The sequence below is a fragment of the Notothenia rossii genome (genome assembly GCF_949606895.1).
Source record: "Notothenia rossii genome assembly, chromosome: 6".
Lineage (NCBI taxonomy): Eukaryota > Metazoa > Chordata > Actinopteri > Perciformes > Nototheniidae > Notothenia > Notothenia rossii.
Genome location: NC_136909.1, coordinates 26,974,829 through 26,992,684, shown reverse-complemented (window position 1 = coordinate 26,992,684; position 17,856 = coordinate 26,974,829). Strand labels below are relative to the sequence as shown.

Genomic DNA, 17,856 nt, shown 5'->3' with positions numbered 1-17,856 from the left:
CCAGAAGCCAAGAAATCATCTATAAATACACTGTGAAGATAACAAACAAAAAAAATAGTCAGGGAGGAAATGAAAGAAAACGATCAATATAATATAAGAAAGAAAGTATATCTCTGCTCTCGTCATAATAATAAAAAAAAGGGAAAAAACAGTTTTAGCTTCTCAGTTGTATTACTTGAGCGAAGCTGTATTGAAAGACACACACCTGTTGGGGATCTTGGAGAGGTCGATCTCATGTTTGGAGCGAGCGTAGGGAACCACCACCACTTTCTTCAGGTCAGGCAGACCTACAGAGAGATTCAGATTTTTAGATATATTCAAGATACTTTGGTCAACTAAAATATGCTTAAATGTAGAAGGAGCCATAAGACCAGTAGAGTAAAATGAAGTTCCTCTCCTATTATAAGTGTTAAAAATTAGATATAAAATGTACAAATGTATGGTCGGTCACATAGTGTTGGTGCTAACCTTTGACAACACTGGTCAGCTTCTCCATGTGGTCGTGTGTTTTTCCGTTGTAAACCACAGCGGCAACAGAGAAGATCAGCTTGGGCTGGATTTGAGAAAACCTGTCAAGGACACCCTGACACAAAAAAAGAGAGACAGAGGGTTAAATCTTAAAAATCAGAACACTGAGTAAGAAGACGGGAATAAGGGCAGTTCATGTAAGACTTAAAAGGAAATACTTTGTCTTGCTTTTAACATAAGACAAGACAAGACAACATTGTTTGAAAACAAAACAGAAGCATATTCAAGCAGAGAATGAAGGGAGCAATGGAAGAGAACAATGTGATTCAGATGGTGGGCATAAGCTCAAGACAAAATGCATGAGGAATGTAAAGTGTAATTGCCCCTAAAATACCTCTATATTGTTCATCACTGTAATATGCAGTGAATAATTTCTAACTAAAGGTGAAGACATGTTTTTATTTTAAGTGTAGTTCTCTGATCTGCCAGACGACGCAATAGCACACAAGAAACAATAAGCATAGATGAGGAAGACAAAGGAGCAACACACAAACTGATGCTTTATGTTAGTTTGCGTGTGTGGGTGGATTGATAAAAGACCATTGACCCAGTATGGCTCAGTACTGTAGCTGGAGCTATGAGTGTTGTTAGGATTAAGAGATAAAGACTGTTGCCTGTACTGCTCAAGATGTGCTTCAGAGTCCACATGCCATGCCTAAACCAGCTGATTCCACAGGTTTATAGAAACAGTTTCTCTTATAACATATAGTGCACAAATAAAGAGTTGATAATACAATGGATTAAAAAACTCAAATATATTTAAATAATAAAAAGCCACAAACAGAATGACAGTCCTTACGTTGACTCCAAAGTCCACAGACGTGGAGCTCCAGATGGCTCCAATGCTGGCAGCTGCTAACATGCCCTCCACTGCATGGATACCATTGGGCAGGTAGCCTAAGGGGCAGAGAGAACAGCAGGGAATGGGTTAAATTCCATTAAACTAGATATGTAAGGTTGTTTCTCAAACCCAACATCATATGTGACATGAACAAAATGCAGATTATTCAGCATGTACAGAAATAAAGTACATCCTTGTTAAAGGAAAGTCAGAAATACCACGACTTATTCTATTGTTATATTTTAAGTCAGGTTATATCATATCTAAAGTAAAATAAAGAAATTTGACTTGTTATATGTATTGTGTGTCTTGCAGTATATCACACAGTAGGAAACCTCACTGAGAGAACAGTGGAAGATGGAAGTTGGAAGAAGAAGAGGTAGATATGGAGGAAAAGTCATGTAGAGAAAATGAGGAGAGAGAAAATGAGAATGTGAAAAGAGCGGGGGAGAGAGAGAGAGACAGGTTATGAATATCAAACAGGGCCGTGACACTATTTCATTCTTAACAAGCAGGGCTGAGATCATAACTGCTGTCTCGCTGTGATTTACTCCATGATCAATACAGGAAACGGTGCCCAAGGACACGACACATCTTTTCACTGGACAGACATAGAAAATCACAGGGGTGAAGGGAGAGAGAGAGAGAGAAGCTTTCAATTCAGCCACTTAAAGCCTACTATAAACTATGTTTAAAGGGGAAGTTATTTGTTTTCAAGTAATACAATAATTGCAAAATAATTTGATATGTGAATAATCGCTTCGAGTAAAAAAACTTTTTCTGAGATATTTTAGACAACCAATAGATTCATTGATGTAACTGCAACCCTTCAATCATGGCACAAGTTCAAATGACCTAAATGCACTCGGTAAGTAGAGGAAAGCGGTGGATAGAAGAGGCTCAACACAGGAGCTCCCATATCATACAAACTCATGCTATAAAACCTTCTAATCTAACAAGATAAAACCATAACACAGCCACTGACTGTGAACAAAGGCAACAGTCGCTTCATATGGATATGACTAATAAAGGATTTATTGGTTGCGAGATTAGATTAGATAGAATTGTATTAATCCCGAAGGAAATTCTTGTTGACTCCTGCCGTAACCAGGAAGCTCATCCTGGTAAGGTGACGTCTCGGCTGGCAGATCACCATCCTGATGATCCGGATCTACAGACACTCTCATTATTATAATCCTGTTGTTTGACTACCTCTGCCGCTCCTGCTTCTCTTCAGATCTCTGTCTTTCTACAATGCAACAACCCTGCTTACATCTCAATACAACACACTGCTATTTGATTAAGCATGCAATAAACCTTTTTGTTTTGTTGATAACCACTGAATAAATATCAACTTGCCCTTCAAGACATTCATGTGTATTATAAAATGCATGCACCATATCTTAGCTATTGTTCTAACATCTGGCTGCTGTTTATGAAACACAATATAATTTCAAGCACCCATAAAAAAAAAACTGAAAATGCAGAAAATGACTTTGTTGTCTTCCTCCATTCATTTAATAATGGTTAGAAAACCCCGATTTACAACTAAAGGTTTTAAATCAGCTGAGAATAACAAGTGACGGAAAATCTTCTGGTCAATTTCTGTCCAATTTTCTTTACAATGTATGGAGCAATATTTTTGAATTAGGAATCGTGATATGTTTTACTTCATAGCTGTTTTAATCAGCATTCCCCTTATGTTTGTTGAGACATTACCGCCAGCTAGTTGGTCAACATTCTGAGGACTGTGTGAGGTTTGTCTTTTAAGAGTCCTGCCGCTGAGCTTGTTGTTATAAATGCAAAACAAAACAAATCTGAATTACATGCTTTAGTGTTTGCATGATCACATTTGGAACAACACACTGACCTGCTTAACAACCAAGATGTGTCACATGGTGTCACACTACAGCAAAATGTGTCCTGATAGCTTACAATCTTTCATTTTAGCTCCTTTAATTTAAACATATACTCCATTTTGGGTAATTTCTACAGCTTGACTATAATTAGTTTGTTACAAATGACGTGCTAATGCTGTTATAGTTTTGTTTAGTATTACTAAATAGATACAAGGCTATGGCTAGCTACAAGCTTGGAAACAGACTGAATGTTGTAGCTGATAGGACCAAGGAGAAGTGTGTGTGTGTGTGTGTGTGTGTGTGTGTGTGTGTGTGTGTGTGTGTGTGTGTGTGTGTGTGTGTGTGTGTGTGTGTGTGTGTGTGTGTGTGTGTGTGTGTGTGTGTGTGTGTGTGTGTGTGTGTGTGTGTGTGTGTGTGTGTGTGTGTGTGTGTGTGTGTGTGTGTGTGTGTGTGTGTGTGTGTGTGTGTGTGTTGGCTCCTTTCCTGCTATAAAGCTTGGTCGGCTTAATCAGCTAAGTGCTAATATATCTCCTGGATTACGAACACTGACAGGAGATTTTAGTTACCACAAGGACATCTATGAGGGGCCGTGTAGGCCAAAATTCTAACTAACCTTGCGCACACACTACTGAACACCTCACAGGCTCACACACACACAACTGAAAAGTAAACCTCACACACATACTACTAAAAATGAACCTCATACACACGCAACTGAAAATTAACCTCAGACACACACTATTGAAATCCTCTCACATTCACTACTGAACACCTCACACACACACACAACTGAAAATTAACCTCACACACACACTCCGCAAAACATGTTACTGAAAGATTCTCAGTAGGGAATAACGGAAGTCATTAGAGGCTTCTCAATACTCTAATTTCCCCTCCTCGACTCCTCGGTCCTCCGGTAGTGACCTGGAAATTGATTTGAGCGCGCCATGTTGAAGGACATCTCATTTCTCTAAATGCACTTCGAGGACCGAGTATCGAGCATCGAGGAGGCTCTCTGGAGGAGCTATAACCGAGGATACACTGATGGGTCCTCCACGGCTCCTTCGTAGATGCATTTCCGGCAACAGTGATGTTTCAAAGAGTCGTGACGCACGGCCGGACTTATCTCAGCCAATGACAGCTCTGCATGCATCCCCTGGATATTATTTTAGTAACTGCTTTCATCGCGACGCAATGTTTACAGTGAGAACAGCTGTGAGGTCCGTGCAGAAAGCAGAGCAGTGTGTAAAATATATATCACTCAGTATAACAGGCCTATTCTCTTTATTTGCTTTAGTTTAGTAGATAACTACAAACAAAGAGTCGATATTTTTCTAAGACCATTTAGTGCTTCACATAATAAAAAACACAACGGCTGTGTGTGTGTGTGTGTGTGTGTGTGTGTGTGTGTGTGTGTGTGTGTGTGTGTGTGTGTGTTGCTCCAAGCTGCTACTTGATTTGTACATCCCTGTGTGTGTGTGTGTGTGTGTGTGTGTGTGTGTGTGTGTGTGTGTGTGTGTGTGTGTGTGTGTGTGTGTGTGTGTGTGTGTGTGTGTGTGTGTGTAGGTGTGTGTTGTACAGTGTGTAGGTGTGTGTGTGGTACAGTGTGTAGGTGTGTGTGTGGTACAGTGTGTAGGTGTGTGTGTGGTACAGTGTGTAGGTGTGTGTGTGTGGTACAGTGTGCAAATGTGTGTGTGGTATAGTGTGTAGGTGTGTGTCGTACAGTGTGTAGGTGTGTGTGGTACAGTGTGTAGGTGTGTGTGTTGTACAGTGCGTAGGTGCGGTGGACAGACAGGTTGAAACTAAACCAACTCAGTCCTATGCTTACTTTTAATACTTGTAAATACAACTTTTGGCCCGTAATTTCAAATCCCCATTTCAGCGACTAGAGAGAGGGGGGATATATCCAGTCTCTGATTGTGTTACGTTATGAGAGTGCTCTCATACTTGTTTGATTAAAAAATTGTATATATTTATATAAATATACGTGTGAGTATATGTCCGCATCTGTAGCCTGTTATTGTCTCATGATACCGCCCTGTCAATGAATTAAAAGTAAATATATAAGTCGTCCTCATGAACACATCTGTCCATCAGACAGAGGGCTGCTGTGCCTCCTGTCATCATTAATGGACGTCTCTTTAAAATGACTGCTCAGAGGAGAGGAGTTCTCATTTCTCTAAGCGCCTGCTGCTTCCCCTCCTCTCTCCTCGGTTCCCCTCCTCAGTCCTCCGCTCGCATATCCTGTGGGCGGCACTAAGTCTCGAGGATAGGAGACGAGGATAGGAGTCGAGGAGGGGAAATTAGAGTATTGAGAAACCTCTACGGACTATGGTAATGAAACGGAAGTAACAAAGAACAATGCTGCAGTGATACAGTAGGTGGCGATAATTCTCGTCTACTCTGTTTGGAAGTCGCCATTAAAGAAGAAGAATGAAACAGAAGGTCCAATTCAGCATGGATTTATAGAGAAATAGCACCGACAGCCGTAGGCTGGACCCTGAACCGAGCAGTCTACAAACTGAGACGGTCTGGTCTCTGGAGGTGTTCTTGTTTACATCACCTGGCGCAGCTCGTGAGATGGCCTAGCAACCCGCTAGCAACATGCACAGCTGCAATAAGCTAACAAGCCAACTAAACCGAAATTGAGCCAGAACCTTTTCTTTTTTGTTTTACCATTTATTGAAGTGATTGATATTTCAGGCTGAGAGGACAATGGCCAGTTAAATATGGTTGATTAAGCTTAAAGGTCCCATGTCATGCTTTTCCGGTTATTACCCATCCCCTTGTGTGTTATGAAGGTTTTTATGCATGTAAACGGTCTGCAGAGTCAAAAACCCTGAAAGTACACCCTGTAGCGATTAAAACTCAAACACAGAAAATACCTCCCCAAAACGCCTCTTTGGAGATTTCTCATTTACTTCCTGGGTATCGCTACGTAGGGATACCCAGTAGCCACGCCCAGAGCTATGGCCGCACCCTCTGCCAGCCTTTCACGAAACAAAGCTTCCCAAACCTTTCAGCGATTCATGCCGGATATGTACTAGGGCTGTACCCGAATATTCGACTATTCGTTCGTTGGCCAACTATTCGGGTTTCAATTACATTATTCGGATATTCGTTTTTTCTTTTCTTTTCAAATATATATATTTTTTTTTCTAAACTTATGCTATCAATAAAGGCGAATTGCCATATTCTTATACTATATTTATAGTTTTGAATTGCACTGTTAAAATGCGGAAATATGTACAATCTCAGCCTGTGCTCCTGACATCGCGTTCTCACAGTCACGAACGCAAACGGAACGCTTCACCTCGCTTCACACACCTGAACACAAAATGCCGAAGACTTCAGCTGTGTGCGACCATTTTAAATTGGACGACGTTAAGAAGAAGGCAGTGTGCCAAACATACGACAAGAAACTGGCCTACCACGGTGGCACAACAACTCTGAAAAGTCACCTGGATGCTGTAAGTAGTAGCCTAGCTTAGCTTAGCCGTTGTCAAGTTGCCATGATGAAGCTGCTTTATCCGCCGTTTAAACAGTAACGTTACACAAAATCGTGCTCTTACTTTGCTTGGAAAATAGTTGCAAGCAAGCAACCGAATTGTATTTTTATATTAGTTTTTCAATTTTATCCGAATAGTGAAAATAATAGGAGCAATGTGGGAACATCTGGGGCTAAGGCAATTATTGGAATACAGTTCATTCATTTATTTTTCGTTCTTCATTTATTTAAACACTGTTTACTGTATCGGTAACAAGTATTAGACTGTAAGGCCTATTGTTACGGCTATGTTATTAAAAGTATTGTTGTTATAACAGAAATATGTGTTTTGTATCTTCAGGTTGTAAAACGTTATAGACGGAATTTGGAACCAGATTTGGTCCCCGGGCGCTGCACTGCGGCTGGGTTAAATGCAGAGGACACATTTAGTTTTAATGTATACGAGTACTGAGACAATAAATAAATATAAATCGTAATAGTATGCTCTTTCTGCGCTTCTGCTTAACAGCGTGTTGTCAGGTGTTTCGGATTCGGAGCATGTTATGAAAAAAAAAAAAAAGGGTATTCGGGACAGCCCTAATATGTACAGCGTAGGGCACTGAAGAACGATGCTGTTTCTACTTTGTTTGGACTAGCGGGAGATTCGGGTACACAACCTGTAAGTATTCATTGTTGTTTGTGTATTTATGATGTTTAAAACAAACAAGGTATCTACCACGACTGTTTAAATGGGTAAACGTTTTTCGGACTTCTACGTTGGGATCGCGGAGGAATGCTCTCCGCAGACCCATGCTCGCAGCGTTATAAACATTTTTCTTACTCAATATCAAGCCACACTTATTGTTTTTACTTCGGCTGTGAGTGTTTGTGTGTGCTCAGGATGAGTTTCGCTAGCTGTATCGCCAAGCCTGTCGGCTCCTGCAGCAGCCCGCAGCAGTGTGTGTGTCTGTGTGTGTGGGAGCAGCAACGAGCCTGTCAGCTTCTCGACCAATCAGAGCACACTGGGCTCACAGGGAGGGGGCGCAGGAGCTCGAACAATCTGTTTAGGACAGAGAGTGAATACCGGTGAATACACATACTTTACAGAGATGCTGTATGAAAAACCAATGTGAGTTTAGAAAATTGCACAGTATAAATCTATTTTAGTATACCTCAACAATGGAATTATGATCAGTAGAAATGGCCATGACATGGCACCTTTAAGCATATCCCTTTTACAGTGTTTTATTTAGTTAATTAAGGTGTATTATAACATTTCTTGTTTCAGTGTTGGGTTATACTTAGCTTCAGCCTCTCGTGTCATATCTGCTTCCAAAAGAACTACATGTCAATAGTCCAAATGCCAAACTCAAGGCTTATTCTGCAATCCACTGACTTCACAGTGATTATGTCCAATTCTTATCTAAAGTGTATTGTGCTTTTCCTTAAACACACATTGCCAAACAATCTCTCAATAAGATTTCCATCAAAATAAGACACACAAACTGTAGCTTTTACCAGTTAACCTCTGCATAGATACGGGCAATCTGAGAAGTCTTGTCAACTACAAACATTGACATTAGTTGAAAGACCACTGTTCTGGTCAAAATGAGATTAAGTGTCTGATAAGAGAGTGATTTATGACCCCCATAAACCTTAGTCCCACCTCCAAATCCCTTTGATGTGGCACCTGTCACTCTGACATTTCTGACCCGCTTATCTTTTATGACTTGTTTGTTTATTGTTTTATTGCCCCCTCATAAAGGATGTTGCTCAATAGTGGGGTGATAAGACTTTATTGCCCCTTTGATGTGAAACCTGTTATAGTGTCCTTAGTAGGTCATTATAGTCAATGATAGGGATGGGTATCGAGAACCGGTACTAAGTCAGTACCGGTACCTGATTGGACGATATTGGTATACCGTTAAGCCGCTGGACAAACGGTGCTGCTATCGGTATATGAATTACGCACAGGGCTCGACATTAAGGGCTGCCCGATGGCCCGGGGCCATCTAGTATTTAGCTCGGGCAATAAAGCCTCACCTGCTGGTTGCCCGATCGGGCAATCTATTATGCCAGCAGCTCGCGGATCCAGTAATGACTGACCCGACAGTAAAACTAAACATATCTATAACTAGTTTAGGTAGTTTGAGATGTAATTAAAATAGCTTGTGTGATATTCTAACCTGAAGTTTGTGTTTTGTCCGCTCACCGCTGCATGTGATCATGCAGTGCTGCGTGTCGACTCGTCAGCATTAGCTGATCTCTCTCTCCCGTCAGTTTAGACTTCACTCGCGTTTATGTCCATATTGATCAGATCTAGCTAGTTCTAGCTAATGATAGGACTACCTGCTTATTAAAAGACACCTAAACAATAAGTGTCGCTATGCAACTGAGTGAGGCCACAAAGTATAGCGCAGCATTATGCATTTGTTTACATGCCCACCGGAACCCCGAGGCATTACCAACAGATAAACGCACAATCAACACATACAGGACATCTCTTTCTCCACATTAAGTGTTAGACATTAGAATTGACTATTCTTGTCTGTCACATACTCTTCTTGTCTGTCACATAAGTGGCGCAACTGAAGCCGTATTGTGCTAAATGGAAATTATTGTGACCGAAGAGATTTAGATTTGCCGGCCAACGGGAACTCTGACGTCGCCATTTAGTATGCTTCGCGGATGCGCTCGGCTCCTCTCGACTGCTGCTTGGGTCTGCTCGGTCAGCTTCCGGATGAGGAGGCATTCGTTTGACCAATTTACAGTAGATAACATTACAAACATTTTTAACAGGGGCCATAATAGCGTAAATAATGTTTGTTTTGGCAGTTACAACTGAATGTAATGTTTTCTACTTTTTTACATCTGATGAAGGCATTTGCCTTCATCAGATGGAAAGTGTCTTGACCAACACCTTAAGTATTTCTTATAGCTATGCAGGGTATGCAAGCGAGCAAACACAAACAAGAACAAACAAACAAGTGAAATGAAGAATAAAATTGAAATTGTACAATATAATATTGTGCTGGTTCATCTTATAATTCAGTCTAGAGAATGCACCAGACAGCATAGATCTAAGACCTGCAAAAATCTAAATGTTCTAGGGGGAGGCCCCCCCAAACCCTTCGTGGCATTTCGTCCGCACGCATTTTTTAGGGCAATCTCTATTGGGCTCAGGGCCATCTGTAAATTAGCTTAGATGGCCCACAGGGCCGTCTCCCAAAATCCTTAATGTCATGCACTGACGCTACTTCCTTAGTTTAATCAATTCTGGTTGGTTGGGAACCCTCATCCTGTGTGAGGTATCCGGTTTGAGTACCACTCTGATTGGCCACTGTGAATGCCACTCGTCATCTCTCCTAACAGCGCTCTTATTATTGTGAGACTCCCGGGGGCAGACCATAGGGGCAAACGCAACATCTTGCTAGAAACAGCGTCTCAAGGCTTCTTAACATTTAACAACCTATTAATGATGCATACCCACTTAACGGGAAGAAACTCAGCTATCTGATGATATTAACCATTTTACCTACACGGAACAGAAGTCCAACACCAAGAGTCTAAATCAACAATTAGCAAAACGGGCTAACAGGGCTAACGGCTAATTTAGCACATAACTGGCAAAAGCGATCTTTTCTACGTCATTTTATCATAAAAACAGTTAATCCAATGTCTCTGTGTAACTTTAAAATAATTACTGACAATCCATCATTACAATTATAAATAATAAACGCAATAAACGGATTATAATGGTTAGCCGACTGGAGCATCCGGTTTAGGAGGTGCGCACGCAGTCATGTTTACATGGATTTATGAACTGCCCCTAATTACCGCCCCCCTTCCAGAGACACACTGTAAACAAACTCATACCCGCTTGGTATGACATTGAAAAAGTTACATTAAATAATAAAAAATTTAAAATTACAATAAAATGACTTGTTTAATCTTCACATCTTGTAATCATGTCTATAATTTTGAGCACCAAATTATTGAAAAGTATCGATAAGAGTATCGAAAAATACCGGTATCGATAAGCAGTATCGGTATCGGTAAAATCCTAACGATACCCATCCCTAGTCAACAATGAAACCATTATAGTCAATGATGAATTGTTTAGCTGTTTATTGTTTTATTGCTCTCCTCATAAAGGATGTTGCTCAATAGGGGGTGATAAGACTATTGCCCCTTTGATGTGAGACCTGTTGTAGTATCCCCCTAGTAAGCCATTATAGTCAATGATGATAGTATGACTTGTTTCGGTCACCTGTTCTGGTTGTAATGCCCTCTATAAAAGGTAATGTTCTTTAATAGTGGGTTAATATTACTTATTGACTCTTTTGTGGTAATATAAGGTTATATGATGTCTGTTGAAGTGTTATAGGTAGGTAATAATACTTTGACCTTGTTTGTGTAAATATGGGGTTAAAAGGGTAATCCTTGCTAGTTTATTTAAAAAAGGAAAAAAATCCCTTCTCCCCCTTTTTTTTTTCTTCCTTCACCCATGCTGTCCCTCCCACCCTGCTGCACCTACGTCAGAGCCCTAAACCCTCCCACCCTGCTGCACCTATGAACACAGAGGGGGGGGGCTTTGAGTTTTTACCTGCGACTATGTCTCTGAAAGTTATGAGTTCAATCACTCAGTGAGGTGTTCTGTCAATGAGAGTGGTGTTTAGTATACAGCAGCCTGTGACTGCCAATAATAGTTGAAATGTCTTCCTTACAATTGTAAGCAGTTATGAAATACCTGTTTGTGAAAGGTTATTTGTTTTCTTTATTGTTCATATAGAAACTACTGCTTTCTGCTCACTGGTGAGTTAACACTGAATGAGTGTTAAGCACATCAGGCTGACAGCTGTATGGGCATTGCACTATGGTAGTTGTTATTTGCACATTAAGTTAATCATGGGCAATGCATCCTTAAATTGTTTAACTGTGAGGTGTTATACAATTGTACTCTGGAGAGTTTTTTAAGGAAAAAAAAGGTAAAAAAGAAACAGCATGATGGGATGCGCAGTACTAGTAGAAATAACCAAATATGTAAAGCACTTTTTTGTTAATGTATGATTTGCTGCATATAAGGAATAAAACAAAAATCCTCTGTTGTACCATATTGAAGAATCATTATTTTGCATCGGGTTGAATTGTTCGTATCGAACTGTATCGCAACAGTGGTGAATCGTATCACATCGCCTGGTGCTTCAAATGTATCGTTAATGTATCGTAGGCAACGTATCGAGATGTGCATCACTTCGGCCTCAGTGATGGAGATGCACATCCCTACTTCATAGACGTCTATAACACACACACACACTAGTACGCATACACATATTCAAAACACACACAGATTGGAGGGGAGATGGGGGGAAGGAGGCATGAAGTACTTTCTCTCCGTCTATCTTTTCCTTTTGACCCTCCCTCGCTCCCTCCAATCTATCTAATGAGATTCCCACAGAGCTTGAGTCCTTTAGCTAATGGATTTCCCTCCCGCAATATCCAACACACACACACACACACACACACACACACACACACACACACACACACACACACACACACACACACACACACACACACACACACACACACACACACACACACACACACACACACACACACACACACACACACACACACACACACACACACACACACACACACACACACACACACACACACACACACACACACACACACACACAGGAAAGAGAGGAAAACATCTTTATTTTTTAACTGCTATTTCATGTTTTAATATGACTCACGATATTGGAGGGTATGTTCATTTGTGCATCACTGTCCTCATTGAAAATGAAGGACCTTTTCCAAACAAAGATTGTGTCTTAAGTTTGCATAATACGATTTGTAGGCTTTGACATTTCTGCATGACCACAATACTTAATTCAGAATGCTATTTTGACACATATTTTACAAATATGGAGCCTCCAGGGATTTGGATATTGCACTAGTCCATATAGTGATGTCTATAAAATTGTTATTAATTGTTCAGCCCTAAATTCGGGCTTCAACTACCCCTTTTATGAAAATAAATGAATAATCACATGGTCATCCCAGGTGTAGTAGTTGACATTTCCTTTAACTCTTACATTTTCTCCAGGCCCGCATTTTTACTAGGGATGCCAGAAACTGACCATGATCAAATTCGAAAATCGGACAGCCCTGGCGAATATTAATCGATTATTCGCTGCCGCCGCCAGTACTACAGGTGGAATAGATGGTAAATGGACTGTACTTATATAGCGCTTTATCAGGTCTTTTCAACTCCTCAAAGCGCTTACTACAAGTAATTCACCCTTTCACACCTCATTCAAGCAGTACCACTTGCTCTAGGGAAGCTAACATTCACACACACACCGTTGGCCATGCCATCAGGAGCAACTCAGGGTTAAGTATATTTCCCAAGGATCGACGTGTTAACTGCAAGGGCTGGGATTGAACCCACAACCTTCTTGTTGAAAGAAAAACGCACTCCCTCGCAGCCACATTCACTCTTAGATAGGTGCAGTATACATTCATAAAAAGTTAGATCTAAACTTGAATTGAGCTAATTTACCAAACAGCTAATTGTTTATGCTTCTGACAGACATTATTTTGACCACAGTGTGTTGGCCATCTTTTAGTAACTTAACCCTAGATAGCTGAGCAGTTCGAACAGCTCATTATGCATTTCCACACCCGGCGATATGGCAAAATACTACGAAAGTGAAAGAGATAAGCTCTTCAAAACTTACACATTTCAATAACTTGCATAAGTGCTCCAGTTGCTGCGTAGTGCTGCTCCATGGCAGTTTATACTGTTTAGTTTGCAGGTATGTGTAGCTCAGGATGAATGTACTGTACATTGGGGTGTTGCAGAGAAACATGCATCCTCAGCCATTCCTCCTTGAACAAATATAGACTTTGAAAAATAAATGGAGACTTTGAGAAAGAGCAGCGGCATGTGCCAAGACACACAAATTCAAACCGAAAGAGCCAATGTTTAGGTCGTGTTGCAACACGTTTCAAATAAAGAGGCAAAAAGGAAGGAGAAGATTAAAAAAAGATTGGAAACAAAGGAGAACAAAGGAGAGCCCTTAACCTCTCTTCCTGCTAATTCTGTTGGTTATTAACTATCACTTGGCTAATAGAAAAAGTTTTATAGAAATGGCTGATGCTATTCCTCCATACTCTCTCGTTTCCCTCCGTTACTTCAGAGAGCAATTTAGAATAACTTTAAGAAGGGCGTAAAAACCTTTCTTTTTAAAAAAGCCTTTCTTTTTAAAAAAGCCTTTCTTTTTAAAAAAGCCTTTTATTAAACTTGTGTTTTTAAGTAAGCATGTTATGCCCATTGTAGCACTTTGGGATTGCTTTTGGCAAAGAAAGGTGCTTTACAAATCAAATGTATTATTATCATTATTATTTATTCATCTGGGACTCACCTACGACCCGGTCTCCAATCTGGATCCCCATCTTCCTCATGGCTGCAGCAAACAACGCCACATCGCGCCTCATCTCCCCATACGTCACCTTCACAATCTCATCATTTGCTTCCGCTGGTAGAAACAAGGAGGAAGTGAGACAAATGCACAGGAACAGATACAAACATATACATTTCTAAAAATGATTGTGGAAGCCGAGGACACTTTTATATATATATTCTGATTGGTTTAGATGTATTAGGATCTATGTAACATTTGATTTAAAAATTCTAATAATACAGTTGAAACTCAAATCCAAAACACTGAAAAATAAAAACAGGTAGACAGAGATGGAGACAGTAATAGAGATTGATAGTGTGCCAGGACAGAGACAGGCGCAGTCCTCCTTGTCTCTCTAAGTAATAGTTTCCCGACATTCACCGAGGCTCCACAGCATTGATACAAATGAGCCATCCCATAATTACATTACGGCTCCTGCAGAAGGTTGTGTGTATGTGTATATACACAGATAGGGCAATAAAGAAGAGCATGTCCATTATAATATGTGACAGCCCTGAGAGATAGAGGGAGCAGTGGTTCATATATTGACAAAGTGACATATGCAGCCTTGTGTCACCGCCACTTAGATTCTGTGCTCAAATGCTCAATTCTGTTTTATGTTCTTGACTTCTTTCTGTTGATTTTATTTGCAAATACTAATTGTAAAGATGACAAAGTAGAAACCTCATCTCTTATGATGTAATGATATGATGTATGATTTGAATATGTGAAGGTGTTTTTTGCAGGAATGTAACAAGAAATGAGCGCTGTGTTGTGTGAAATGTTTTTTTTATGCATGGAATTAACACTGATCAATAAAGTCAGCATGCAGCACTGTGTAAGATTCATTTTAATCTGCATCAATTTCTTTCAATACTTACTTGCAGCATAGAGAGCTACTTTGTCCTGGTCTGCATGTTTGAGCAAGTTCTCAGCGTAGTTGAGCCGAGCTCCTTTAAACCACTCTGGCACATCTGAGACCCGTTTGGATACATCCACCACCTTGCACACACACACACACACACACACACACACACACACACACACACACACACACACACACACACACACACACACACACACACACACACACACACACACACACACACACACACACACACACACACACACACACACACACACACACACACACACACACACACACACACACACACACACACACACACACACACACACACACACACACACACACACACACAGGAGAGAATCAGCACTGTAGTCAATCAAAGCCATGTATTTTAAGCGTTGGTGACCTTGCTATCACAGAATTTGAGTAAACAAATGGGATTGTGAGATAAAAGCACTCAAATCAGAAAGTAACTACTCTACACAAGTATCAAGTCATTGCAAAAGCTGATCTTTTTACTGGACAAAATCAGTAAGCGATATGACAATTCATCATGGAATTGAATAGCACAGCCCACTGTGCATTAATGTTAAAAACAAGCAGATAACTTATCTGCTGGGACAGCAAACCTAACAAAGGGTTAAGTGGCTGACTAAATGAATGCTTGAAAAAAAAGAATATGTGACTTGGAATTATCCATGTGTGCAAATGAGGTGTCAACCTTTATTACATAACACGCCCACCAGAGTGGCTTGGTCCTGTTTCTAAACAGCATAAGGAGGCTAGACAGTAAATGAAATAATTTAAAGATAATATTTGATAAAGATAAGGTCATTTAAAAACAATCAGTGAAACCGACTTTACCAAACAGACTTTTAATGTAGCCTTGATAAAGTAGGTGCAATGCTAAGGGGAACAAATGCCATTATATTTCTATTATACAGTATGGATTTTTCTAGCAGCCCTTGATTCAAAAATATATATTTTTTGAAAACTCCTGGAAATTATGATAATTTATTTTAATTGTATTTTTAGATTTTAGTTCTTCATGTAATACTGAAAGTGGCTGTTAGATTTATGGCTGAGACCCCTCTCTCATCCAATGCTCCAGCAGAGGTTGGACTCACCTCTTCATAAGGTTTTGAGCTCACTACTCCACAGAAGCGCCACACTTCGGACCAGAAATCTGGGTAGCTGTCCACCGACCACTGGTAGAGGTCATTGTAGTTGGCTAATGGACAGAGAAACAGCAATTACTACAGATTCATAACACAAATATATTAATACACAGGTATGACCATCCTCTCAAACGTGAAGTTTGTACAGTTTTCAAATCAGATTGATTACTAACTCAAATACAAACTCTACTAATAGCATTGATGCCTGGTAAAAAGCAAATCTCCCATAAGGAATACACACACACATCTGCCACAGCTGTCTACTTTTTTATAAAAGTACTGGAGATCTGGACACATTCCAGCAGGTCTGGGGTTTCGAGGAAGTGCTCTGCTCTGTATCAGAGAACAACACTAATAATGGGAAAGGTTCTTACGTAATTAATTTGGGGGAAGTGCTTTTTTATGTGACGTATTGTGTCTTTGTACACTGTGGCAAATAAGGTTGACTTAAAAAATGTTATCTAAATATGTCTCTTCCTCCACCTCCCTCTCTTTTCAGTACCAAGGAGAGCAGGTTATTTATAATTCCTTAAGAATTCCCAAAAATGAACACGCTTCAAAGATGCAAATACAAAATGCTGATCTCTTTCATCAGGAACTTGGAGTGAGCTGCTGTGTGTATTTTAACAGCTAGTTTGATCAAAAAGGGAATGCTGAGTCACATGTCATACTTATCAATAATACCATTACACCTGCAGAGAGTGTGTATACCGGTGCAATATCTCTACAACTGAGCACCCCCTTTACATGGTTGCAAACCAAAGCTAGCTTGTAAAAGCACTGTAAATCCGCTTTAGACAGTGGCAATTTAGATGTAGGTAAGGTTATTAGATAGCAGAAGGAGCACACTGTTTCTAATTTTATATTTGACTCAGATATCCAGCTGCAGACGCTCAATACTAGCCGACATGTATAACACAATGTGTCTCTCTGTCTGTCTGGGTCGTTGTCTGCCTCCTCCCCTCCTCTCTACTCACCCAGATTAAGCCCGTAGTCCTTGTTGACCTGTATCCTAAATGTGTCCATCTGTGTGTTCTTCTTGGAGTCCGGGTACCACAGCACCTTGCTCTCCATGTCCATAATCTCCTCGCTCTTCCCTTCCGTGTCTTTAGACATCTTTTACTTTGTCACGTCCCTTAGTCAGATGCGAACCACCGGTAAGTGCGAGCTCCTTGCTGAAGCTAAACTGTCCCTGAGGAGAGCGCTTGTGTTAAATAAGATCACCGGCTAGCTGCTTAGTTTGAAATGCTGGGGAATTACCGTGCGCGACAGCTAGCAGGGCTCTCTGTCAAAGGCAAGCGTGACGCGGCCGAGGAAAACCGACAGACCACGCCCCGGCGTAATGACGTAGCAGAGCGAGCTGCGTTCAAGAAAGCAGTGTTCATTCGTTCATTATGTACATATGGAAAAAACAAATGTCTGTTCAACAGTGTTCTGAAAAGCTCCGATTCCGAAACAGGGAAAAAAGTATTGTTTAATGGAGCTTTAAGAGGGTTCCGAGCACATTAATGTAAGTATGTTCCAGAAAGCTATATATCCACCTTTACTATTAACCATTTTTAAATTCAAAAATGCTAAACTGAAGATGAGTTTGGTCAATTAAAAGCTTGCGAAAAC

General features: G+C 40.4%; 1 protein-coding gene across 1 annotated transcript in view; it reads right to left on the bottom strand.

The window, feature by feature from the left end:
* aacs (acetoacetyl-CoA synthetase) overlaps positions 1–17,536 on the bottom strand; it is a 39,555-nt gene extending 22,019 nt beyond the window's left edge. The window contains exons 1-8 of the mRNA XM_079689865.1: positions 17,217–17,536; positions 16,189–16,292; positions 15,075–15,195; positions 14,155–14,268; positions 1,328–1,425; positions 469–583; positions 206–287; positions 9–30 (exon numbers count right to left, since the gene is read on the bottom strand). Of these exons, the coding sequence (XP_079545991.1) occupies positions 9–30; positions 206–287; positions 469–583; positions 1,328–1,425; positions 14,155–14,268; positions 15,075–15,195; positions 16,189–16,292; positions 17,217–17,355 (795 nt within the window). The 5' untranslated portion in view covers positions 17,356–17,536. The remainder of the gene's footprint in view (positions 1–8; positions 31–205; positions 288–468; positions 584–1,327; positions 1,426–14,154; positions 14,269–15,074; positions 15,196–16,188; positions 16,293–17,216) is intronic.
* Positions 17,537–17,856: the final 320 nt, after the last annotated feature.